The sequence below is a fragment of the Zeus faber genome (assembly GCF_960531495.2).
Source record: "Zeus faber genome assembly, chromosome: 1".
NCBI classification, from domain to species: Eukaryota; Metazoa; Chordata; class Actinopteri; order Zeiformes; family Zeidae; genus Zeus; species Zeus faber.
The window spans coordinates 5079965-5107838 of NC_137193.1; the positions used below are offsets into that span (position 1 = coordinate 5079965).

At 44.6% G+C, this 27874-nt stretch overlaps 1 protein-coding gene across 1 annotated transcript in view; it reads right to left on the bottom strand.

Moving 5' to 3' along the window:
* Positions 1-6243: 6243 nt before the first annotated feature.
* Positions 6244-27874, bottom strand: part of LOC307229291 (ABC-type oligopeptide transporter ABCB9-like) — a gene marked incomplete at both ends in the record, with an annotated part of 22493 nt that continues 862 nt past the window's right edge. Inside the window, 9 exons of the mRNA XM_079999257.1 lie at positions 6244-6330; positions 20334-20400; positions 22012-22133; positions 23966-24154; positions 24277-24419; positions 25027-25186; positions 25632-25805; positions 26281-26409; positions 27703-27832. Of these exons, the coding sequence (XP_079855383.1) occupies positions 6244-6330; positions 20334-20400; positions 22012-22133; positions 23966-24154; positions 24277-24419; positions 25027-25186; positions 25632-25805; positions 26281-26409; positions 27703-27832 (1201 nt within the window). The remainder of the gene's footprint in view (positions 6331-20333; positions 20401-22011; positions 22134-23965; positions 24155-24276; positions 24420-25026; positions 25187-25631; positions 25806-26280; positions 26410-27702; positions 27833-27874) is intronic.

Sequence of the window (27874 nt, forward strand, 5' to 3'; positions counted from 1 at the left end):
GTGTGAATACGTTGATGTCTTTTGAGATTACCACTTATATTAAACGTCTTCCCACACTGGTCACAGTGATACGGTTTCTCACCGGTGTGAATACGTTGATGTATTTTGAGATGACCACTTGAATGAAATTTCTTCCAACACAGTTCACAGCTGTACAGTTTCTCTCCTGTGTGAATATGTTGATGTCTTTTGAGGTCACCCGAGTTAAGGAAACTTTTGCCACACTGGTTACAACAATGCCTTGGTGTGGCCTTCTGTTTCCAAGTGGTTCCAGAGGTTCCTGTTGGCTGAGAGGCTGCAGAGGGGAGGAGACTCTCTGCTCTGATCTCCCCACTTCTCAGCTGATTGACGTAAAGCTCGCTGTGACTCCTCTTAATGTGCTTAGGACAGGAAAACCCACGAGGCTTTACGGCTGGAAGAACAGAGGGAGAGAAAGAAAAGAGAGCGGATTACAAAAAAGGTAGGTCATGGCAGAAAGATGGACGACTGTTGTTGTCGTGCCGTACCACCGTGCTGTGCTGGGACCTGTGAACCCGCGTCATCTTGCCAACTGAGCCATGCAAAAGTACGGCCTGAAGGGAGGAGCTGCGACTCAGAGTGGAGGACATGTGTAGGGTCTGAAATTATTTTCAGTGCCTGTCTGATGAAAAACAGCCTGATGGGTTGAATGTTGCCCAACTCCCATAATCTTCATGGCTCTCTGCTGGAGGAGTGTAACCTGGGTTTGTAGCTGGACAGACACTTCGGAGTTAAGTGTCTTTCGCAAGGAGGCAGCGATTGAACCGGCAACCTTCTCCTGTCTTATCCTCTGGTCATGGATTTCCAATGTAAAGTGGTCACAAATGGATTTGGGGTCAAACACTATCTTCTGTTTTATTAACGTTGAGGTTGAGAAAGTGTTCACCACACCAGTGAACAAAGCTCTTGATCATAGAGTTTAGATGAAGTTGACTATCAGAGTAGTTGAACTTGAGACCTCGGATGGTTGTATCATCTGAGAACTTCACCATGTAATTGTGTTCACTTTGCATCATTCAGCAAGGTCCCGTATCCATTAAATGTTATTATTTTTTTCTATGTGATAAACTGAAGAATCTGCACAAACCCAGACACCTTGAGAATTGTTACGTACAAAGCGGTGAACCTCTTTCTATACCACAAGGTTTTAATAAACACTCCATGATTTGAACAAACTATAAAAGTCAATAATGTTTTAATTAGTATTTTGAATATCTGTAGTGTTAATACTATTTTTACTCATGTTTATTAAATGGTAAATAAACAATTGATGAAGTTATTATCTGTCGACATTCATATGCTTAACAGCTTGGTAGAAAAAAATAAATAAATACAAATAAAAAAAATAAATTAAAAAAAAGAAGAAAACTTACCTGACTGAGGTTGTCTGGTCTCCTTCCAATCTTCATCACTGTCTTCAGTCTCAGTTTGAGAAGCGTGTGAAGAGAAGAGCTGCTCAGCACCAGCTGGTGCTGAAGCAGCAGCTGGATCTGAGCTACTGGCTGCTTCTGACACTCCACAGTCCTCTCCATCAGCTTCTGTTTCCATCTGTTCAGTTGAGGTGCAGGCAACAGTTTCTGCCTCTCTCTTCACTTCAGTTTGGTTTTGCTGAAGCTGGGACCACTGAGCGCACTCTACATCATGTTCAGTCTTCACAGGGAACTCCTCTTCTTCCTTTTTAATGTGTGGGGGCCCTGGCTCCTCCTTGTCCAGACTGGGGCTCCACTCCTGCTCCTCAGGGGGAAGCTCCTCTTTACAGACAGAGAGCTGCTGGAGCTCTGGAGGCAACACTGACAAACAGACACAGAAAGATGAGTGAAACAGACCTGCCAACATTGGGAAAATATTTTGAGTATGACAACAGTGTAACACGGAGTCTCCGTGGCTCTGAAATGCCGACACTGATTTTCATTCAATTGTATGTTCAGAACAAAATATTGACAATTTAACAACGTTTATGTTGTTTTACGATAATTTTGAGTTTTAATCCATGATCGGAGAAATCCATTTTCTTAATTCTTTATTTGGTCTCATTGGGTATATCTCCCTTTCTTCAATTACAAATACAATGTGTGATCTGATCACACTCACGTGACAGGACAGCTGCACATACTGACTACTGCAGCAATTCAGTTACCACAACAGTGAGATTGCCCATTTGGACACTGTGTTTATTATTGTACATTATTCACCACGGAACAATAATAGAACATGAAACTGTCACTGAGTTCTAATAAAATATATAACTACATGATACGGGCACCGAGTTCCAATAAAATGGGACTGTCACCAAGTTTCAGTATAATGCAACCTGTAACTGGACACAACATATAACCAACATGGAAATGTCCAGTTCAAACTTCAAATTCAAGTCTGTTTCACTTTTAAGTGCAAATATACATTTATATTATATTTATATGGTTCTTTCATTGCAAAATAAATTGCAATCACTGCAACAAAAAGGTAATAGTAATTATAAATGACCGACTCTTCTCAATTTTGTTCACAGGAAGTCCTCCTTCCCTCACGTTGTACAAAACTAACTAAATCAATTCGGACGACTGTTTTTACTGAGTGACACGTTCAGAACAGTCTCTCAAAAAGATTTAAATTTTTCATCAAGATCAGAGCTTGTGCACTATGAATAACCAGAACAGATGCTCTGCTGTCGTGACAGCGATAAATAAACAGTCTGCACAATGTTAGATTATTGTCAGGCGTCATTTGTCATCTGACATTTTTCTTTCGAGGTTTTTTGAGCATCAATTATGCAACTAGGTTACATAAGGTTGGTAAGGGGTTTGAGTATCGGAATATCTTTACAAGAACATGAGCATATTTTCGGGCGCGCACATATTCTGAAAATTTATCTGATCTGCCAGTCACGGCCGAACAATTGGTGGTTAATAAAGTACCACTGCGCTCAGTGCGATGAGTATCAGTGGATGTTGAGGGAGTGAGAGGAGAGGGAGGGGAAGGGTGAGAGAACAACAGGTCGTAGCATCTGCTCCAATCCCAGGGATGGAGTTTAAATACACAATAACTGAACGCCGTTTTGTATTGCTTGATTTCTGTAATTAAATTACAATATATATTTATTTATTTGATTTTTTAGTTTTTGTTTTATTCATTTTTATTTGTTTGACCAAGAATTGCATGGTTGGTACACAAAATGCATGCAGGTTGGCAGGTCTGGTGAAGCCACAAGATCGGTGCATTCTACTATATGCATTTTGAATTGAGTTTCCTAATTCTCAAATCGAATCAAAATGCCCAGAAATTCTAATTTCAATTCAATCACACTTTACAATAATATAATACATGAAATTAGAATCATAATTATACACTTACAATGAATTACACTCAAAATTGTCATAATTTGAAGGTGTCAGCGAGGGGTGCCCGCAATCAGCGCGCCAAAACATGATTTTATTTTAGATGTGGGTATTTTATTGCACGTCTACTTATGGGAAGAAACAAGCGTAACGATATGGAACGAAACCGTGCGTAAAGGGGACACTTTCTCAGTTACCGCCCCAGCAGTCAACAACGATACAATGAGCAACGACGAAAAAATCATGTAACATCATATTTGGGCGGGGCCCAAGCCTAGCCACGACACGTCAATAGCGCTGCCATCTTGCTGCCGTGTCCCACTTCTTTAGGTAAAGTCTCCAACTTGCGCTGTTTCATACCAGATAATATACACTACTCACAAAAAGTTAGGGATATTCGGCTTTCGGGTGAGATTTCAGGATTAACCTAAAATGCACTATAACCTTTACAGGTGAACTTAATTTGACCTTCTCTAAACTTTTGAATGCACATGTCCAACTGTTCAATGTTTCAGTACTTTTTGCACAACTTGCTGTTCTCTAACAAGAAGCTGAACGGCCAAATTCACAACAGGTGTTTGATCCATGAATCGACCAATACATTTCCTGGTTCAATTAGAATTGGTATTTAACACAGTCCTCTTCATCAAGCTGTTCACATTATGACATCATGAGACCAAGATGACACCTAACAATTGGTCAACAGTACCTCGCCATTGCGAGGTTTCAAACAGGATGTTCTCAGAGGGAAGTGGCCACTGAGCTTAGAGTGTTACAGAGTGTCATCAGCAGGTTGCAACAGAGATACAGACTGGAAGAGTCACAGAAAGGCATAGAAGTGGACGTCCTTTGGCCACATCCCACGCTGATGAGCGCTTCATTTTGAACAGTGCCCTGCGGAACCGGATGATGAATGCCACTCAGCTCCAGGCACATTAAAGGGAGGTGAGAGGCACCCAAGTGTCACGTCAGACCATTCAAAACCGTTGACATCAGCGTGGTCTGTGTGCTAGACGACCTGCAAGGGTACCTGACCACACCACCAGGCACAGGCATCATCGTCTTGCATGGGCCAGGGAGCATTTACGCTGGACCAGGGACCAGTGGCCTCAGTGCTGTTCTCTGATGAAAGTCCATTCACGTTGAGCAGAAATGATGGCCGCCAACGATGTTGGAGACGTCAAGGAGAGCGCTATGCATCAGCCACTGTTGTCAACAGATGAGCCTTTGGTGGTGGTGGTGTTACAGTGTGGGTAGGTGTGTCTAGTCAATACAGAACTGCCCTACACTTTGTGAATGGTACAGTGACCCTAAAGCCAAATATCCCTAACTTTTTTTTTATTAGCGCTTCCAAACATGGTGTCACTTGTGCAAATCAAGCAAATATTTTTAAAGCCATGACTTGTTAATGACAAGGGTGTGGCAAACTGCGTTTCTGAGATAATCACCTTCAAAGTTTTACCCACACCAGGTTCATTCAGCCAGCTCCCAGAATGCAAATGCACATGGTTAATACTGCTGAATGGGCCAATCACTGCTTTGTCCTTGTGTTTTGAGGCAATGTTGAACGTACATTTGTTTTGAAAAAAAGCTTTTATTTAACAGTAAGAATATACAAACTTCATAAAAGTAGAAATTATTTTCCGGTGGTTCTTGAAAATATTCTGTTTCATCGTCTCATTCGGGTTGAAATCCGCTGTTTGAAATGTTCTCCAAGTCCGGAGAAATATCAGATTCAGCGTCGCTGTCAGAGAACTGACTATCATCGCGGAACATTAAGTCTAGTGTGCGCTGCTTACACTTACTTGGATCTATCGCACTGGTCAGATTAAGGTCGGCAATATGATTTAGATCTTCCTCCACCCGCTTCTCCTAATCAACCCGGAAGTTTCACAGACAAGTGAGACCGGATCCTCGACTTGTTCATGGAAGTGACGGTGACGTCAGTGACCCGCCCCCTCCACAACGTTGTCTCTGTGTGTGTATAAAACACGTAATATTTAAAGGCTGAACTCTATCAAAACGGTTTCTCATTGTGACTTCACATCACATGGAAGATGGATGAATGATCTTCACCTGGAGGCTCGCTTTAAAGGAAACCATCGATCTTCGTCGCTCAGCGCTCTTCCGCATCTCGGTAAGTGAACTGCGTTTCCCCATTCATATAATGGGAATATTTAACTACACGGTTAAACATCTTTCTGCTATTTACAAATCAAACTCTGTTTCGAAAATACGTTGAGTAAAAAAAAAACAAAGGAACGAATCTGGAAAACTCGAATTTTCCTTCAATAAAGGTTTTTTCAACTTATTTGGCTGCTCCTGGCCATTTTAGAAATGCGGGAGATGAGGGGAGGTGAGTTTTTCTGTGGTGGGTCACAGGAATTATATCATCACTGCACATATATAACATATCTTACATAAATCTCTAATTTCCCCCATGCTTTCAGAGCGCGGTGTGTACACAGCACTAAGATGGCGGCCATTGAGGAAAGACGTTGTTTGTATGGCTCCATATTTATTATTAATTGCCATATGATAGATATGTTATAAGCCTTTTAAAATATATTAGAAGGGTCCAGACCTGCTCTGCTCAGCTGGACTCTGGGTCTCAGGATGGAAGCCAGCACTCTGTACAGCCTCCGGATCTCCTGCTCCGAGCGCCTCCGTCTGCTCTCCCAGTTCACCACAGAGCGTTCAAACTCTCTGTAAACGTCTCCTCCTGCCGCTATCACCTTGTCGCTCAGCGCGTCTCTCACTTCTTCTCCCACCTTCACCTTGTCGCACAGGAACAGAAGCTCTCCCACCGCCGCAGATATTCGCTCTCGTACAGAAAAGGTGAAGAGTTGAAGCCGCTCCGCCATTGTTGTTGTCGTCGTGGAGCTTCTGGTCACGTGTCTGTGTTGGAGGCGGTGGCAAACTGAGCGGTGTGATCTACTTCCGGGTCAAAGAGCGCTGCTGGGAGCTTCTCCTTGCTCTAGAATGAGAAGAAAATGTAAATGCTTATTTAATATTCGGAAGGTTTATTATAACTACAGTTACTCCTCACTTAACGACCGAGTTCCAGTTGGTGGATAAGCGAGGACCCGTCTTATTTCACGGTAAGGAGGCGTGGTGATTGCGAACGCTGGTGTAGTGAATAGTGACAGACTGCAGGAACGAGACTGAGACTGAGAACGGTGATGAGATGAGATGTGTACTGGTGGGAGAGCTGCTCGTAAGTCAGAACGCTCGTTAAACAGGAAGGTTGTTAAGTGAGGAGAACCTGTGCAGCCTTCTCTCCTCCCGTGAGAAGCAGACTCTGCAGACTGTGCTGACTCTGCTGTGCGCACACAAGCACACTTTCACTTTGTAGCGTTAGACTAAGTATTGATAACACGCTTTGAATTTTAGAAATTAGAATTTTTCAGCTCTTATACGTGAAAATTAAATGTTTTTATTACAGTTTTATTTCTATGGGGGGAAAAAAAAGGAAAAATGACTGTGGGGGCGATGGGCAAGTAATGTAATCGGTGTACGCCCGAACACCGTGTAACACCGATAACCACGGCAAACCTAACTGATGTTAATCATACATTGTGCCAATTTAATGAGGTGATCCATTCAGATAAGTGAACATTTATTTCTTTAATCTGACCCCTTTGTCTTGTTTTTTTCATCTTTATTTCCAATTGAAGATGAAAAAAAAAAAAAAAAATATATATATATATATATAAACATTTTTTAATTTAATATCTAAATGTGTTTTGTCTTTTGTCTTGTCTCTGAACACACAAACACAATTTTCTGAAGCTGATCATTTTTTGGCCCTAATATGTCGTACATTTGATTATCGGTGAATAAGGCTCTGAATAATAGTAAATAACAGATGAGGAGCTAAATTCCGTTCATGAACTGGACACAATGCACTTGAGATTATTATTATTTGACACAACAAGGAACGTTCAGTTCTGGATTTTGGCAACAATGACCAAACCGTGTGAGACTGAGATGAACTAAAAGGAAATAGAATTGAGATAAATGACAGAATAGTTTGTAAACTGCCACCGCCTTACTGTAAATATAATGACATCATGTAATAAACTAGTCCAAGTCCAAAACACTACATACTATGTGCTTCAATAATAATATGGACAATGTGTAAAACAATTATAGGATCATTTCATGAGTGACTGTCCCTTCTCATATCTGTGTGTGTGTGTGTGTGTGTGTGTGTGTGTGATCAAACTGAGACTTTATAAAAAAATGTTGATCGAAGGTGAGAATGTAACGTTAAGACGTAAAGGAGTAAACCGCACTCCACTGCAAGAAGAGCCGTAAAATCCCTGTTAGAGCTGTGGAGAGATTGAGGTGGAACTATTGTGCAGCAAGGGGGGAACACAATAGGTGACGGACCATTCATGCAATGTGCCAGAGTATAACCTGACCTCGTGGGGTTGAGTTGTTGGGAATAAAGCTACTAAAAGGATACACGCCGTCTCGTCAATATTAGATAAGCTACAGTATCTACAGAACCTGTGAAGCTTAGTACATGGTGTCAGAGTGCTCAGTCCCGTCTCCAGCGAGTGTCGGTGGCGACGTTTGGTGAGAGTAAACACGGACGTTTGCATAATAAGTCCCGGTCGGAAAAGGCTAAGCTAAAGGAGCTAAACTAGCTGTTAGAAACAGTAGTAGCAGAACTAAAAGCTGATAGCTACCCGAGTTGGGGAAACAGTTTGAGACGCAGTGCTGGTGTAGAGAGCAAAGCATCGCCTGTGATCCTGCTTTGAAGATTTTACTTTTTTTTTTAGAAGAGAAAAAAAAAAAAAAAAAAAAAAAAAAAACAAACACGATGATGGATTCCCTGTTCTCCATAAGCCCACCAGAGAATTTTGACTTCTCAGACTTTCCCAGCTGGCCCAACTGGATCCGTAGGTTTGAAAGATTCAGAATTGCTGCAGGATTGGACAAAAAGGATGAAGACTATCAAGTAAATTCCTTAGTCTACACCAAGGGTGATAAAGCTGATGACATTCTGGGCACATTGGGCTTAAGTGATGCAGACCAAAATAATTACGGCAGTGTAAAAGAAGCCTTTGATAAATACTTTGTTTGCAAACATAATGTGATTTATGAACGATGCAGATTTAACAAAAGAAGCCAAGAGCCAGGTGAATCGGCTGAATCGTTCATTTCTGCAGTTTACAAACTAGCGGTGCACTGCAGGAAGAACTGATTAGAGACAGGTTGGTGGCAGGCATAAGACACCAGGGCCTGTCAGAGAGGCTGCAGATGGACAGTGAGTTAACACTGGCAAAAGCTGTACTGATAATAAGACGGCATGAAGAGGTTAAGAAACAGCAGCCCATTGTGCGTTACACAAACAGCCCAGACCAAAGAGAAGCTAATGTGGACATGATGAAATTTAAGAAAAAGTTTCAGAGACACACACAGACAGGGAAAAGCCAAGGCAAGGGTCAGGGTCAACAGGACAATGAAAAAGGGCAAAAGAGTTGTGGACGGTGTGGCAAAGCACCACCACATTCCCTAAACAACTGTGCTGCAAGGGATGCAGAGTGCCGGAAATGCCACAAGAAAGGCCACTATGTAGCCCTCTTAAAACAAAGCTAAGCAGTGTGGATGAAATCCAGGAAGAGGATGATGTAGACACTGTTCTCATAGGCAGGGTGTCAGCTGGTGCTCAGTCAAAAACATGGCAGAAGACCCTGAGGCTAAATGGTCAACAAATCACATTTAAGCTGGACACAGGAGCGGACGTGACAGCTATCCCAGCTAAAGTCTACTCAAAGAAGCAGCATGGCCCGCTCACCGCTGCAACAAAGAGACCGCTAGGACCAGGCAACAGCGCTCTACAAGTGGGTGGTCAGTTCAAGGGAACCTTAAAATACAAAAACAAGACAACTGAACAGCCAGTGTTTGTAATAGAAAGATTAGCTACCCCACTACTTGGTCTGCCAGCAATTGAAGCACTGCAGTTAGCCTACACAGTTGACACTATTCAGACAGCTGACATCAAAAAGCAGTATCCCAAAGTGTTCACAGGCCTAGGATGCCTGAAAGGCATGTACAAAATTAAACTGAAGGAGGATGCCAAGCCCTATGCATTGTCACTGCCCCGTCGTGTGCCTATACCCTTACTAGACAAAGTCAAAGTAGAGCTCCAGAGAATGGAGACTCTGGGAGTGATTGCGCCCATCGATGAGCCGACAGAGTGGTGCGCAGGGATTGCTGTGGCACCAAAGCCCAACGGAAATATAAGAATCTGCGTGGACCTGACCCACCTGAACGAATATGTCTGCCGAGAAAGGCTCATTCTGCCGGCAGTGGACGAAACCCTGTCAAGTTCCTAGGTCACATTGTCAGTGCCCAGGGCCTAGAACCAGACCCTAACAAAATTACAGCAATCACACAGATGCCCGCACCCACAGACGTTGCAGGTGTGAGAAGATATTTGGGCATGGTGAATTATGTTGGGAAATTCTTGCCACGCATTGCTGAGCTCTCACAGCCCATAAGAGAGTTGCTCAAATCTGTCAGTGACTGGGCGTGGGGGAGCATGCAGCAGCGGGCATTCGAGGAGCTCCGTCGGGAGCTGAGCTCAGCCACAGGGCTGGCACAATACTGCCCGAACAGACCGACAAAAGTTGCGGCGGACGCTTCCTCATTTGGACTCGGAGGGGTTCTGTCTCAGAAGCATCCATCAGGCGAATGGCATCCGGTGGCCTTGTGCTCACGCAGCATGATGGAGTCGGAGCGTAGATAAGCACAAATTGAAAAAGAGGCACTGGCGCTGACCTGGGCGTGTGAGCGCTTTCGGTCTTATCTAATAGGGATGGACTTTCTTATTCAAACAGACCACAAGCCCCTCATTTCCATGCTGGGCAGTAGAGCCCTTGATGACTTGCCCCCTAGAATCCTGAGATTGAGACTGCGACTGCTTCGCTTTACATACAAGATTGAACATGTACCAGGGAAGAACCTGATCACAGCAGACGCACTGTCCAGGGCTCCGATCCAAGCGCCGCTATGGGTGGAAGATGCACAGCTGGAGAAGGATGTCGGTGCTTATGTCAACCAAGTGATGGAGCACCTACCTGCATCAGAAGGGAGGCTGGCTCAGATCAGAGCTGCACAAGATGTAGACAGTATCTGCAAAAGACTAAAGAACCTGGTGCAAAATGGATGGCCTACGAGGAAGGCTCTCACACCAGAGCTTCAGCAGTACTGGCAGTATCCCCAGGACCTGTTGATTGCGGATGGACTGCTGATGAAAGGCGAGCGACTGGTAATCCCTGATTCGATGCAAGAGGAGTTGCTGAACAAAATTCATGAAGGTCACCAGGGCATCACAAAGTGTATCACCATATGGATATATGGTGGCCAGGTCTGTCAAAGCAAATTAAGCTGAAAGTGGAACACTGTGCGATATGTGCCAAGGAGGCTCATAACTTTCCAGAACCACTGCTGACGACACCGTTGCCAGACAGGCCGGGGCAGCGTGTTGGAGCAGATCTGTTCCAGTGGAATTCAGCTATGTACCTGGTGGTGGTCGACTATTTCTCTCGCTACATAGAAGTAGCTAACCTCACTTCCACTACTACAGCCCATGTAACCGAGAAGTTGAAGTCTATCTGGGCACGTCACGGGGTCCCTGAGGTTCTGGTCACGGACAATGGTCCGCAGCTAGCTGCAGCGGCGTTCGCGGACTTTGCCAGAGAGTACCGACTTCAAACATGTGACCAGCAGCCCCCGTTATCCTCAAGGTAATTTGGAGGCTGAAAGGCCTGTGCGAATGGTCAAATCTCTCCTGAAGAAGGGAGAGGATCCACACAGGGCCCTTACGGCTTACAGAGCCACACCCCTGGCACAAGGTGCATCTCCTGTACAACTACTGATGGGTCGAAAGATCAGGACGCCCCTGCCCGTCAGTCAGGACAAGTTGCAGCCAAGGTGGTCTGACCTACAGGCTTTCAAAGAGAAGGATAAGTACCTGAAGGAGAAACAAGTATCCTGTTTCAATAACACAAGAGTCTGGGTGAGGAACACCGAGCAGCCTGGAATCATCACAGGTCCAGCCCAGATGCCAAGATCCTACAACATCGAGCTGCCCTCTGGAAGTCTACGCAGAAACCGATCCCACATCAGGGTCATTCCAGAGACTCCTACTGTTTCTAGATCAGGGACGCATGATAAAAAAGACCAGTCAGGATGGACTTGTTAAGTCGGAAGCTTATTACAACAGCAATAAAAACGAAAATAAAAAATCAGTGATCAAGACTGACCTGAGCTGAGCTGAGCTCAAAGCGCCGCTGTCTGGCTGCGGGACTCCCCGCTCTCCGGTGGCCCTGCTCGGTCTCCCTCTGCAGGACAGGTCGGGGCTCCGGGGCGGCCTGCTAGCATGCAGCTAATGCTAACGGAAGCAATATAGCGCTGCTTGTTGTGTGGGAATGAAATGAAAAAGCCAAACGATCAACAAGTGAATGAAGCTTTTGTAAACGTGTGTAAGCGTCTGAACGTTGGAAACAATTAAAATATATATATATCAAATATAAATGACATGAGGAGGCTTGAGAAGCTTGATTTACTCTGAGCAGCGTTGGAGGAGCTGATGCTGCTTCTTCTTCTTCTTCTTTAGTGTTTATTGTTGGTTGTCAAAGCAGCTTAGAGGAGCATTACCACCACCAACTGAACTGGAGTGAACAGGAGATGATGCAGGAAATACCATCAAATACAATCAAATACAATGAAATGAAAAAAAATAATATAAAATTAAATAAAATTAAATAAAATAATATAAAATTAAATAAAATTAAATAAAATAATATAAAATAAAATGAAATAATATAAAATTAAATAAAATAATATAAAATAATATAAAATAAAATAAAATAATACAAAATAAAATAAATGAAATAAATTAAAACTTCTGATAACATTTAATTTAACTGAGTTTATTGTTTATTATGACGTTACACTTATTTAAAAAAAATGTTCGACTCCATTACGGTTTGTTCTGCTCTAATATTAATGTAATAATTATGGTTTGATGGAGCAGGATTAATTATTACCGTTTGCTGCGCGTTCTGTCGTGGAAAGCACACACGCAACACAGTAAGACTACAACTCCCAGTGACTACAGGGGCTGGGGACGCTCCTCCACCTACTTAAAAGCTCCTGTAAGGCACGTGTTGCCCCCCGGGTGCTGCGCTCGTCAAATGGGCGTCGCTTGGCTCTGCCGGCCACGGCCACGGCCACGGCCACGCAGGCGGCTCTCATCTGTAGTTCCACGTTGGTGGAACGAGCTGCCAAAAACGACCGGAGCAGGGAGCTCCCTCTGTCTTTAAGAAGCACCTGAAGACCCAGCTCTTCAGTGAGCACCTCCTGCCCTAACCTCAAGTACTTAGCACCACCTTGCAGTATTTATTGTTACACTAATGTTGTTGTTACACTAATCTCTGTCGCAATGTAGCCTGAATGTTATTCTCCCTTGTAAGTCGCTTTGGATAAAAGCGTCTGATAAATGACTAAATGTAAATGTAAATGTACAACTCCCAAGAGCCCACGCTACTCCTGACGTCATCAGACGCCGTCTTGTCTGTTATTGTTTTGATCGATAGACCCCTAGCGGCAGAAGTTACGTCATCTACCTCTGACGTCTTTGTTCATATTTCAAGCACAACGTCTCTTGTTAAGAGTGAACTTCACTGTTAAGTCAGTAGATTAAAGATGTAATAATTCATTCAGCAGCAGTTGTTCAAACAGTAGAAAGATCAGGATTCTACAGCTGATGATGAAGATGATGATGATGATGATGAAGATGATGATGATGATGATGATGATGATGATGATGATGAAGATGATGAAGCATCAATAAAGCTCATCAGTCTGAATTGAAATCAAATAGAATAATAAAGAATTAAATGAAAAATTACCAAACGTAAACAAAAAGCTGAAAAATACAAAACAAACTGTGTAAGAAAAACAAATATACAAATGTGACATTAGCCCCCCCCCCCCCCTTCATCCTGTTGTAGGTCATTATGGGATGTAGCGAAGCCGCAACAGGAGGCTTCAGGACGTACACAGCAGCTGGACCAATGTTGTGGACAAGCAGCCGGAGTATTTTTAGGATCCTGTGTCGTTGCAATGCCTTGCAGGCTACAAATGTTCAGGTGTTAGAAGGAGGGCGAGTCCGGAGCACTGTAAGGTGCTGCTGTGCTGGGAGACAACACATGTTTGTACTTGAAAAGAAACTTGCAGAGAGAAGGAGGCAGCTCCATGTGTAATTATCACATAATTCACAATGTATTAATCAATCAAATGGAATCATATCTTTTCGTCTAAATTATTGAAAATAAATGAAAATCCTGGAAATATGATTTTTTTCTTACCGTAACTTATAGCAAGTGAACCAAATGTATTTAATTGATCCTCTGTCGCTCATAACTACATGATTATTTTAATATTTCTTTCTAAGACATATGCTGCCTTCATACAAACTATTTAAAGTTCCACAAACAAAAAGGTTGTGAAAGTGAAGTGAGTGAAACGAGTGAAACACGCCCTCTCGTGGACAGTGGTTGTATGGACAAGAGGTCAGGACAAGCTCTACAACGTCGCCATCTAGTGGACGAAACCTGAAGGACAACAACAAAAACCATGACGGAGGCCTCCGCGGGACTCCTGTCAAGGTTGACGTTCATCACAGAGGTTCATCTCATTTGAGCTTCCTTCCTGCATTTCATTGATGGATCAACACTTTGGTTGTCAAACACATTTAGTTGTGTAGTTTAGTTGCTCCTTCCACATCATATGTCAAGTGCTACAAGCGTTTGATTTGTATTTATTGTTCTTTATTAGATATATTACAAAAGATAGTCCCTCACATATAAGGACAGCAATACAAAGAAGAAAAAGGTCACCAACAAATTCACGGCACGATCCCCAGACCGGACAACATGCACGCGTTGTGTGTTCCAACCACGCAATTATTGCTCAAAATAATCATAATCATAATTGTTATTATTATTATTGTTTGTATGTGTGTGTATTCAAGACTCAAGAAGTTTATTCCTCACATACATATACATACTTCATACATATATGCAGTGAAATGTCAACGCAACGCACCCGGGATAATGCACAATATGTTGGAGACTGAACACAATTGCTGCCTTATTTGTACAAACTGATTCCTAAAAGGTAATGCAGTAAGTTAAGAGAATAATATAGAATAAAAGAACTCAAAAGTAATACAGGGTGGGGGTACAAAATAGAAATAAAGGGAATGTATATGGGATAGACTATTATGTATTTACAGATATGTGCATTAAGGTGCATGTGAATAACGTGAGGTAGTGCAACAGTATGACGCAGCTATACAGACCCAACACAACAGCAATCCAGCAAAGTGGTAGAGCACAGTAAGGCTTACGTGAGTGTCTCAGTGAGGATCCCCTGTGGTAGGACTGCGAACATTACAAGCAGACACAGATTTGGAAATTATTGTTTTTGATAATCAAGTTCAAGTTCACGAGGTTATTTGTCACAAACATACATACGGTCAAACATATATGCAGTGAAATGTCATGACACCTGGTGATTACGCACAATGAGCTAAAAATACTAAAAATACTGAATGTGATCAACAGCATCATCATGATAAAGTGATGGTCAAGATTCAAGATTCAAGATTTTTATTTGTCACATACATATACATACTTCCATACATATATGCAGTGAAATGTAATGCAACGCACCCGGTGATAGCACACAATATGTCCTAGGAAAAAATAGAAAATAAAATAAAAAAGTAGAAAATTCCTTTCTAATAGACCGACTAACTGACTCCTAAAACGTAATACAGTAAGTGGAATACTTATAGAATAAGATAAAAATATATAGAATAAAATACAATAAAAATGAATTGAAATAAAATGGAATAGATAGAAGGAATATGCCTATGTATATACAGATATGTGCATTTAAAGTGGCATGTGAATTAAAGTGGCAAGTGAATGTGAATAGAGGGAGTAGTGTTTGGGATAATACAGCACAGTATACAACAGTACAGCGCAGCAATACGGCATCACGAACAACCCTGAACAGTGATACAGTATGCGGTACAGTATGCTACATACAGTACAGTAGGTAGTGGAGCCTAGTGTATGGCTCAGTTAGGACCCCTGGTGAGGTCAGCATTGACAGTTCTAATGGCTTGCGGGAAAAAACTCCGTCTCAGTCTCTCTGTTCTCGCTGTGTGACTGTGGAGGCGCTTGCCTGACCGCAGCAGCTGAAACAGTCCGTTGTTGGGGTGGTGAGGATCCTTCATGATCCTACGGGCTCTGCTACTACACCTCCTGGTGTATAACTCCTGCAAGGGGGGGAGGGTAGTTCCAGTGGTACGTTCAGCTGAACGCACCACCCTCTGCAGGGCCCGCCTGTCCTGAGCAGTACAGTTCCCAAACCAGGCAGTGATGTTGCCTGTCAGGATGCTCTCCACTGCTCCAGAGTAGAAGGACTTGAGGATCCTCACCGAGACTCGGAATTTCCTCAGCTGCCTGAGGTGGTAGAGACGCTGCCTCGCCTTTCTCACCAGAGTGTCTGTGTGAACAGTCCATGTTAAGTCCTCTGTGATGTGGACTCCCAGATATCTGAAGCTGCTCACCCTATCAACAGAAGTCCCATTAATCCACAAGGGCGCGTGCGTCCTCGATTGTGATCCACGCCTAAAGTCCACAATCAGCTCCTTAGTTTTGCTGACGTTCAGGTGGAGGCTGTTGTCCTGGCACCAGAGTGACAGGTCAGCCACCTCCTCGCGGTAGGCCTTGTCATCGCAGTCGGTGATCAGGCCCACGACCACGGTGTCGTCAGCAAACTTGATGATGGTGTTGGAGCTGGACCTGGCCACACAGTCATGTGTGTACAGGGAGTACAGTAGGGGGCTGAGGACGCAGCCCTGGGGGGATCCTGTGTTCAGGGTGAGGGAGCTTGACATGTACTTCCCCACCTTGACCACCTGGGGGCGGCCTGTGAGGAAGTCCAGGATCCAGGTGCACAGCGGACCATTTAATCCTAGCTCCATCAGCTTGACAGCCAGTCTGGTGGGGACTATGGTGTTGAAAGCTGAACTATAATCAATGAACACCTTTCTCACATAGGCCCCCTTCTGGCCATCCAGGTGCGTGAGCGTGGTGTGCAGTACCTGGGAGACCGCGTCATCCGTGGATCTGTTCTGCCGGTACGCGAACTGCAACGGGTCCAAGGTGCGGGGGAGGGAGGCGCAGATGTAATCCTTAATCAGCCTCTCGAAACACTTCATGACCACCGAGGTGAGGGCCACCGGACGGTAGTCATTCAGGCAGGTTGGAGAGGCGATCTTCGGGACAGGAACGACGGTGGACCTCTTGAAGCAGGACGGGACCACTGATTCAGCCAGGGAGATGTTGAATATTGTGGTAAACACCGGAGCTAGCTGGTTAGCACAGGTCTTCAGTACTCGCCCAGATATGCCGTCTGGACCCGCAGCTTTCCTGGTGTTCACCCGCATCAAAGCCCTCCTGACCTCGTGCACGGACACTGAGAGTGCGCGCTCATCCCCAGCGGTGTAACTCCAATTAGCCGGCGAGCTAGCGGTGCTGCTGCCAGACTCGAACCGCGCATAAAAGGAGTTCAGTTGGTTGGCCAGGGAGGCGTCCACACTCGTGGCTGGGGAGGAGCTGCTCTTGTAATTTGTTATTGTTCGCAGCCCCTCCCACAAGCGTCTTGTGTCCCCCCGCTCCATCTGCAGCTCCACGGTGTCTCTGTACGTCCGTTTGGCGTCCCTCACCACCCTCCGCAGATTGTACGACGCCGCTTTGTAATTGTCCATGTTACCAGATACAAGACCGTCGTTGTAAGCGGCTGTGCGCGCAATCAGAGCGCAGCGGATGGATTTATCAACCCATGGTTTCTGGTTTGGAAATATCCGAACTTTCACCGTGGGAACGATTTCATCCACGAGCGTAGATACAAAACTTACTACATCCTCCGTAAACTCGCTGACGTCACTTGAACTTGTTTGGAACATGTCCCAGTCTACGTCAGTCAGAGCGTCCTGAAGCGCAGCCTCCGATTGGTCCGTCCACCGCTTCACTTCCCTCGTCATCACCAGATCCCGCGCGATCAGAGGCCTGTAAACAGGAAGCAGCGAGATCGCGGCGTGATCTGATTTCCCGAAAGCAGGGAGCGACACGGGCTTGTATCCGTTCTTGTAAGGAGTGTAACAATGGTCCAGAGTTCTGTCTCCCCTGGTGCCACACGTGATGTGTTGGTGGAAATTCGGCAGAACTTTTTTAAGGTTGGCCCTGTTAAAGTCCCCAGTCACCACCACAGCCGCGTCGGGATGTCTGTTCTGAAATCCGCACAACACATCGTACAGAACCGACAGAGCTGCGTCGGTGTCCGCTTGCGGTGGGATATAAACGGCTGTAATGATGACCGTGCTGAATTCCCGGGGGAGATAAAATGGACGGCATGAGATGGTCAGCTGTTCCAGGTTCGGCGAGCAGGAGTGGGAGAGGAATTTGGTGTTGTTGGCGTTACACCAGCGGTTGTTTACCATTAGGCAGACGCCTCCACCTTTGGATTTCCCCGACTCTCCCGTTCTGTCGCCGCGGAACACGGAGAAGGCCTCGGCTGGACGTATGGCTTCATCCGGCACCAGTGGGGTCAGCCATGTTTCCGTCAGGCAGAGGACGCAACAGTTCCTCGTGTCTCGCTGGAATTGAATCCTCGCTCGAAGTTCATCCATCTTGTTCTCCAGGGACTGGACGTTGGCAAGAAGGATGCTTGGCAGAGGTGGACGGTAAGGTTGCGTCCTCATTCTGACCCGAATGCCGCCTCGTTTACCTCGGTGCTTCCTCCGTGGGCCGGCTCGTGGAACAGCGACTCCATTTTTGTTGTTGTAGTTGTTGTTGCGAGTGTTCCCGCGTAGGATTTCCGCCGGCCACTCTGCTCCCACGGATAAAAAGTCCCAAAGTTGTTCGTTTAGGGAAATTTTTATATCCATGAGTGCATCGCGGTCGTATGAGTTAATTGTTGATGTTTTTCTGGCGAACATTGTGATAAAAAAAGGAAAAAAATACTAAAGAGTAAGAAAGTAACCGGAGCGCCGGCGCAGGCGACCGCTAGGGGCGGCGCCACTATCGCCAGACGGGTAAAGTCGTTGACGACGTGACACGCCAAAAAAAGGCGTCTTACCACGTCAAAAGTGACGTGTTAACGGCGTTTTTTGACGTGTTAACACGCTATTTCTTTACATTACATTCGATAAAAAACCCAACCCAAGGCTGAAAATCATCTCTTCACAAACCAGCGGGTGAGGTCACACACATCGCAGTTCATGTTTTAGATTCATAATCGAGATTCAAGATTCAATAATTAGATTTTTTTTAATGTACTTCTGTGCAAGTGAAGCAACAGAGACACGGTGACGCCAAGACAACTCCAGGCCACATACATTGTAGACAACAAAGTGGTTATGACATCACACTAAACACTGTGTCAGAGCAGCTGAGAGAAATGTCTCTGTTCTGAGAAACTTTTATTTATATACACCCTGACATACCCTTGACATCACATTAAAAAACATTAAAGCATGTGGCATTTTGGTTATATCACAACATAATAATAATAATAATTAAGATAATAATAATAATAATAATAATAATAATAATAATAATAATAATAATAACAATAATAATAATAATATTAATAACAATAATAATAATAACAACAAAAATAATAATAATAATAATAATAATAATAATAATAATAATAATAATAATAACAATAATAATTATAATAATAATAATAATAATAATAATAATAAATAGATTCAAGAGGTTTATTTGTCACATACATATACTTTTTTCTACATATATGCAGTGAAATGTCAAAGCAACGCACCCGGTCATTACGCACAATATATTCTCGACTGAACACAATAGCTACCTAAAAAATTCTACTTTACAAACTGATTTCTAAAAAGTAATGCAGTAAGTCGAATACTATAGAATAAAAATCAAATATATAGAATAAAATAAAATAAAATAAGAACTCAAAAGTAATGCAGAGTAGGGTTACAAAATAGAATAAAGGGAACAGGCTTATGTATATGGGATAGACTTAGGTATACGGAATAGGCTATTTTTGTATATACAGATATGTGCATTCAAGTGGTTAGTGTGTGTGAGATATACAGCACAGTATACAACAGTATGGCGCAGCATTACGATAACACCGAACAGCCCAGAACAGTGATGCAGTATGCGGTACAGTATGCTACATACAGTACAGTAAGGCAGTGGGACCCCTGGTGAGGTCAGTATTGACAGTTCTTATGGCTTTGAGGAAGAAACTCCATCTCAGTTTCTCTGTTCTCGCTGTGTGACTGTGGAGGCACTTGCCTGACCGCAGCAGCTGGAACAGTCAGTTGTTGGGGTGATGAGGATCCTTCATGATCCTGCGGGCTCTGCTACTACACCTCCTGGTGTATAAGTCCTGCAGGGAGGGGAGGGTAGTTCCACTGGTACGTTCAGCTGAAGGCACCACCCTCTGCAGGGCCCGCCTGTCCTGAGCAGTACAGTTCCCAAAGCAGGCAGTGATGTTGCCTGTCAGGATGCTCTCCACCGCTCCACAGCAGAAGGACTTGAGGATCCTCGCCGAGACCCGGAATTTCCTCAGCTGACTGAGGTGGTAAAGACGCTGCCTCGCCTTTCTCACCAGAGTGTCTGTTTTTAAAGTCCATGTTAAGTCCTCTGTGATGTGGACTCCCAGGTACTTGAAGCTGCTCAGCCTGTCGACAGAAGTCCCATTAATCACCAAGGGCGCGTGCGTCCTCGATTGTAATCCTCTCCTAAAGTCCACAATCAGCTCCTTAGTTTTGCTGACGTTCAGGTGGAGGCTGTTGTCCTGGCACCAAAGTGGCAGGTCAGCCACCTCCTTGCGGTAGACCTTCTCATTGCCGGTGTCGTCATCAAACTCAATGATGGTGTTGGAGCTGGACCTGGCCACACAGTCATGTGTGTACAGGGAGATATAATCCTTAATCAGCCTCTCGAAACATTCATGACCACCGAGGTGAGGGCCACCGGACGGTAGTCACTCAGGCGGCAGGAGAGGCGATCTTTGGGACAAGGACGACGGTGGTGATTTTGCCGCAGGCATCAATACACAGGGTCCAATCAACATGCACTACACTCTTCTGTCGTTCAGTTTAAATAAACTTGAAGAATGATAAAAATTAAGAATTAGGAATTACGATCTTTCCTGGATGACCAGTGCGGACACAAAATAAAAAGTTGGTCTCTCCAATTTTTCTAAGATCTTCCTGCAGTGGGAAAATGTCTTATTTTTAAAGATTATGGTTTCGTAAAACGGGTTTTGTAAAACGTAGCTCGAGTTACAGTTTTCCAAGTTTCCTTTAAACGCAGGCCCGGCTCAAGCTGTCTGTCTAGATTTCGTACTCGTGAGGGGCTGGAGGGGAATGAGTTACCAAAGACAAAGCTTGGACTTATATAAATTCAGAAGATGATGATGTCACACGCGGCACGCTCCTGAAAAAAATGAAATTACAGTTAATTAACTCACAATTTCTTACTAATTTCTGCTCCAAATGTAGATCGATACTTATCAAATCCGAACCACAAGATGTTTGAAATGTATCGGTTCTAACGAGACTTCAACCATGTCTGTGCATGCTATTATTATTATTATTTTTTCTTCTTCTTATTATTATTTTAATAACGATTATAAACATTTTCGCAACAGTTACTAATTTGTAGTATTATAATAGTAGAATTAATAATACAACAGTATAATAATAATAACAAATAAAGATATAAAGAAAAATAAAAACATTATAACAATAATAAAATAATAAAGTCATACAAATATTAATTAAATAATAATAATAATAATAATAATAATAATAATAATAGTAATAATAATAGTAATAATCATAATAATTCTCGGTATACTAGACTAGATGGCAGTGAAGACCACAACATTCAGATAAGTTTGCCAAGGCGGCCAGGACGCACCAAAACCTGTCAACACTAACACAAGAACCGTTTCCAATAAGTCACGTGGTTTCTGGCAAAACAACGGAACCACCCGCGGCCTCAGGTGGCGCTGCTTCTCCACCCTCCACCACCACCACCTATCTTTCACTAGAACAACGTCTATAGAACCACGTCTAAAGAACCTCGTCTATTTCACTAGAACCACGTCTATTTCACCTCTTGTGTTCTGCTCATGTTTGAAGGCCTTTCACATGAACTGTGTGCAGAGCCATCTCCCCAAAAGCCCAACAGCGGTCAGCACGTCACATGAGCAGTTGTTACCAAACGCCCCAAAGGAAAGTGCAAGAAGGTGCCTGGCTGCTTTCCAGCTTGGCAGCATCGAGTGGCAGCGAGTTATTCAATAACACTGCACACACACACACACACACACACACACACACACACACACACACACACACACACACACACACACACACACACACACACACACACACACACACACACACACACACTGTAGGGGAGGTGAAGAGGTGAATCTTGGGAAGGAGAACGAAAGTATTGGCTGTAACCATAGCGACCGGACCCTAACACACTCGTCACTCGACACCTGATGGCCGTGCTTTTCTGCCGTCGCAGCATGTCCGACTCCACCGTCCGCCATCTTGTGCTGCACCGTGAAGCTCTCCAGCATCTGCGTTTCCTCGTTCTCTTGTGCCTGCTCCAGGATGCAGGCTGACACAGTAACAACACTCGGCTCAGCTGCTCAGACGACATCGTGCCTTTCCAAACACGTTCCCAAAGGGTGCGGAGAAAGACTCTGTCCTATGACGCAAATGACTTATAATGTCGCTTAAACGGGGAACAAAGCACCAAGACATGTTTTGATGAATCCCCCATTAGGTAGATTATTAGACATCACAACATGGCGGCCAATGTCTCCTCGACTGCCTCTCAAGCCGACAGGGGGTGTTGGTGTTATGACAGTGTTGCTTCAGATAGCGTGATAGTGCCTTTGGTATGATCCGGGCAGGGTTCCAGGAGGCATCGCCCAAACAACACACCTGGGACTTTCCAGGGCGGGTTATTGTTCATGGGACAACAACAAAAAGCCAACCCCCATGGAGTACGAGCGGCAGAATGTATTCAAGTGACTTGTACAACGCACAGAAATTAGAATTCCTGTAGAGTTTGTGTGTACACATTCAATATGAATAGTACTACAACGTATTCAATGTACAAACCTTCACAAACCTTTTTTAATATATAAAGAAATGTAGAATAAAAATTATTTTAAAAAGTGTCAAATATTACTTGTGTTTCTTTAGGATGTAACCAGTTACTACCATGAACATAACTTCCAAAAATGAAAAGAATCCAAACTTTCTGCCTCACGTGCTCCCTTGAACACCCTCTGCATTCTATGTTATTATGTTGTGCCGCGTGGACCTTGTGCACTAGGAACCTTAGGGTGAATGGCCCAAGCAAGCCCCGGCTGCCATGTTTATGGAACGGGGTTTCCAGAAATAGTCCTGAGAATGTAAAAGTGACAACAAAACAAAGGATGCATTCATGAGATATCTGCAGAGTAAGGAGTCGGAATCGGCAACAGAAAATATATTTACCTTATATTTTGTGTTTTTTTTCTGTGCTATGGGTCTACTGTACATGTAGAACAGTAAAAGAAACATTTTTCTAATTGAGTAGAGCCAGGCCCACACGACAAGACTTCAAATCTTAACAGATGTTGAAAATGTGAGAGACCCCAGACTGATGACATATCACTACACATTTAACAGTTTTGTTGCTAGTGTGTGGGGAGCAACAGATTCTGTTCATGAACAACACAATCTCCTAATCTCGCAAAGATGCACGAGATTGGCTTTGCTCCTGATTTTCAGAAGGAAGGGGAATGGAGGCTTTATTGACTTTATTTGATAACAATTAAGAATTTATACGATAGCATATCACTCAACTGTAAATCTAGTATTTACTTTTCGCCTTAAATATATTGTCTATCTGTCTGTCTGTCCGTCTGTCTGTCTGTCTGTCTGTATGTCTGTCTGTCTGTCTGTCTGTCTGTCTGTATGTCTGTATGTCTGTCTACCCTTTAGTTCTTCATTTGTGCACTCCAAACGTATGCATCTTTAAGGAAATAATGATTTATTAATACAAAAAACGATTTAATAATATAAAAATTATATATGATATATATATATATATATATATATATAATGTGCACAAGGTACACATAACATATATAACATAAAAAATACATGTTTCCATAACAACATCAGGTTCTGAAATTTCGTTAGTCTACATTTACATTAGAAAATCCATAAGCTGAAACTTGCTATTCTTGATTTTGGATCCTGTAGCAGGTGCGTATCATAATATTTCCTTGTTGTCTCAAAAAAGAAAAACAAGTTTTACAAACTATAAGACTGAGCAAACAATGTTCAGTATTTACAGGACACTGCAGCCGCAGAGACGGTGTGGAATGCACGGCATGACTCCACCACGATGACAGATCATCGCTGTGCGCTTCACTGCTGTGTGGGAGAAGAGCTTCTCCCTCAGTTTGTAGTAAGTCCCTTTCAGTTCCATCAGCTCAGCGTCAGTCCCTTGTTCCTGAACCTTCCCCCCTCCAATCACAACCATGTGATCCGCCCTCTCCACGGTCTTCAGCCGATGAGCGATGACCAGCAGGGTCTGGTCGGGATCTTTGGTCAGGGCCTGCTAGACCTGCACCAAGGAGAGAATATTATTTACCATGATCGCGCAAGCCTAGCAACTACCCCGGACCACCCTGGACCACCATGGTCAACCCTGGACCACCATGGACTACAGTGGACCAATGTTTGTACCTTGTTCTGGCTGTCGGTGTCCAGTGAGCTGGTGATCTCGTCTAGAATGAAGACTTTAGGTTTTCTGACCAGGGCTCTGGCTATGGCTATCCGCTGCTTCTCACTGTTGGCCAGCTGACCTCCACCGTCCTCCACCTCTAAAGGATGGATGATACAGAACCATAAGTCACACACAGAGGGTGGCGGCACTCTAGGCCTGGACAATATTCATCTTAAAGTATAAATAATTGTATATAATATTGCTTATACCTCATTATGTATTCAAAATCCAGTGTTAAAGAGCAATTACAATATAGTTTCAACCTCAATATCAGACCAAATAATTCCAGAGGTAAGTAGTGGTTTGACCTACTCCATCTCTAAAAGCTTGAGAAAGTAAAATGAACCTGCCATCCCGAAAATTTTGCATATGTTTATTTTTATTTTTATATGTGCCCCCAATTTCTCAGTGGTGAAAAAAGTATTAATATCTTACACTCAAATATAAGTATAAAAACTAAACGGAAACAATACTCTGGCAAAAACATTTTGCTCAAGTAAAAGTATTTAAAGTACTTGATACTAAATGACCCAGGTAACAGAAGTTTAAAGTACTATTTAACAACGTACACACACAATCCATCCTTGATGTGTTCACCTCTATTAATTGCGCTAAAAGTGATGATGTCCAATCAGTAAGACAAAGGACAGTTAAGTAGACTACATACAGTGTGTTTAAAGGTGTATTATTATTATATTGTCTACCTGTGTTGTAGCCGCTCTCCAATTGGCTGATGAAGTCGTGGGCGTTGGCTCGGCGTGCCGCTTCCTGGATATCCTCCAAAGAGCATCCAGCGAGGCCGTAGGCTATGTTGTCTCTGACGGAGCCAGAGAACAGGACGGGCTCCTGGCTCACCAGGGCTATCTGTCAAAGCAGCAAGCAGCATCAATCAATCAGTGTCGGGGAAGTTAGTTCCACTCTGTTCCACTGTGCCGTTACACATCTTCCACCGTCGACGCTTCATTCAAACTTTTGATGGGAGCGGCGCTAAAATGTCAACACTAATGCGAGGGTTGAACCCATAAGATTTTGCACCAAATTCACTTCATTTGACTTCAACTGGTAATTCAGTCTGCCAGGAAAAAAAATCATTTCAAACTTAAAACTCCGCTTCCAGTCGTGAATGACTACATCAACCTTTCAGTCACATAGAACTCCACCTTCATCTGGAATCCAGTGTGACCAAAGGTGACCAATGCGTTGCTGCGATACTAAAACATTGTCTTTTACATTTGTTCATCCTGCGCTTGAACCCACATTGGGTTTGACGCCCGCGGCAGAAACCTCCTTCTTTGGCTCGGGTCCCAACCTTCCTGTGGAGGAAGCGGTGCTCGTAGGAGTTCAGCGGCTGTCCGTCCAGCAGGATCTCCCCGCGCTGCGGCTCGTAGAACCTCCCCAGCAGGCCGGCGCAGGTGCTCTTACCCTCTCCGGACGGTCCCACCAGGGCCGTCATCTTCCCTGGCCTCTGCTCCAAACTCAAGTCCTGACACAAGGAAACGTTCATTTTGCAACGGAATGCGAGAGCCTGTATGATCTTAGGTTTCTGATTCAAAGGAACAAAGCAAAGGCTGCTGTTTGACTTTAACGGGGTTGAAACCCCACCTGCTCCCAACTTTACGTACATATACCCGTCAGGTCCTGCCGTCATTCGGGCGTCTTAGCTTTCGCCACACGCCACCTCCCCAGTCTCCACCTCTCCCTCCCTCTCTCCTTTTTTCCCTTCCCTTAGGAACCACCAGGAGATCCCAAGGCGCGGCTTTGCTCCCGCCGCCCTGAAGACTCTTTTCCCCGTCCCGAGTCATGGCTCCCCAGTCTCTAAACCTTCCACTCTCCTTTGTTCTGTGTTCCTACACAAGTCAGAGCTGACACGTACACGGATGCTCCGCCGGAGACCCACCTGCAGCACCGCTCTGTCGGGGTGCGAGGGCTAGGAGAAGGTGAGGCCCCGGAAACAGCACACGTCCCGCCAGGCGGTCGGGGGACAGGGTGCCCCGGGGGCCCAGCCGGGGCTCTCGGTCCAGGTACTCAAACACCTTCCCTGCAGCGCCCACCGAGTTCAGCATGTCACCAAGGATGTAGATCAGTGTCTGGAGAGGAAGCCAGAGGCCGCATGATCAACTGTGAACATCAATAGTGATAATAATAATGATAAGAACCTTCAACAATGTTCAAACCAATGATTCCCAACCTTTTTCATTTGAAGGGCACTCAATATGACACCTATTAGGCCACGGACCCCATTTGATAAGATTTAGTCTCTGGGGCCTCAATCTGAGAAGATTTTTATTATTATATATGATTTAATATCTCTACTCTAGTCTGGTCTCTTGTCCTCTCGGCCCAGACGCTGCGCCCCCGGTCAGCCAAGCGCGCCGGCCCCCGCACACCGAGCGCCCGTTTCCCGGCTCGTCACCGCCGCCGCGCAGCAGCCGGTGCCCGGTCTCATGCACCGGGACGAGGAGGGCGTGAGCCGCCGGGAAGCGCAGCAGCGCCGGCCGGGGACGATCCCACGCCAGCCGAGCGACGGAGAGCAGCGACGCGCACCGGAGACACGCACCGAGCCAGAGGAGCGCCACGCCGCGCGGCACAGGGACACGTCCACGCAGAGCGCCGCGGCCGAAGCAGCTGTTTTACACATGAATGATGTTGTGGATGTGGACATTTCTCCGAAGGTACGGATGATGCGGTCGCCGGGTTCTTCTCCTCTTCGTATGAAGGCCTTTTACTTTCAGTTTCATCCTCAGCCATCCCGAGTGTCCCCGCAACGAGCAAGTTAAAAGATGTGAGGCCCGCAGGACGTGTCCACCTTCCACACACAGACCATAATCATAATAAAGATGACATATGTCTACTTTTAGAAATTGGCAAAGGATTCATTTATTGTGCTTCAAACTATTTTTCTGCCCGAAAATGTTGATTCATCAATATTATGTATTTTATGACATCATCATGATTAATACTGAGGCTGTAGTCGTCGATAAGAAGAAGAAGAATCTTTAATCGTCACACAGCACATCACACACACACACACACACACACACACACACACACACACACACACACATGCTACCAAACACAAGCACACACACGTTCCTATATTACCACTCACACACATAATTACGTCCAAAACGCTGCTGCACCAACAGCGACTACAGGAGTCACTGTCAACGGCGGGCGCCCCTGCCACGGCATCAAGGGGTCAAAGTAAGTCCTTGAAAAACCTCAAGGCCCCCGAAACAAGGAAGCCCAAAGCGGTGTCCAAACGATGCCCTGTTTCAAGTATCCCCGATCCCAACCCCTCGGCATCGAACCGGGCTCTTCTCAGCACGAGCGCCGAGTCCAGGGAACGGCAACGAGCTGAGAAGGTGTTGAGGACTGACCTGCCCCCCCGCCCCTCCTGTCCCAGCCGCCACCATCGGATGCACCGACAGATCCTCCTTGTACTCGTAGGAGATGTTCTTCACCAGCGTGGCCCCCGAACGCACCTGGGGGTCCTCACCCATCTCAATGCTAAAACAGAGGGAGAGACTTTGACTTTTAAGGTTCCTTTAT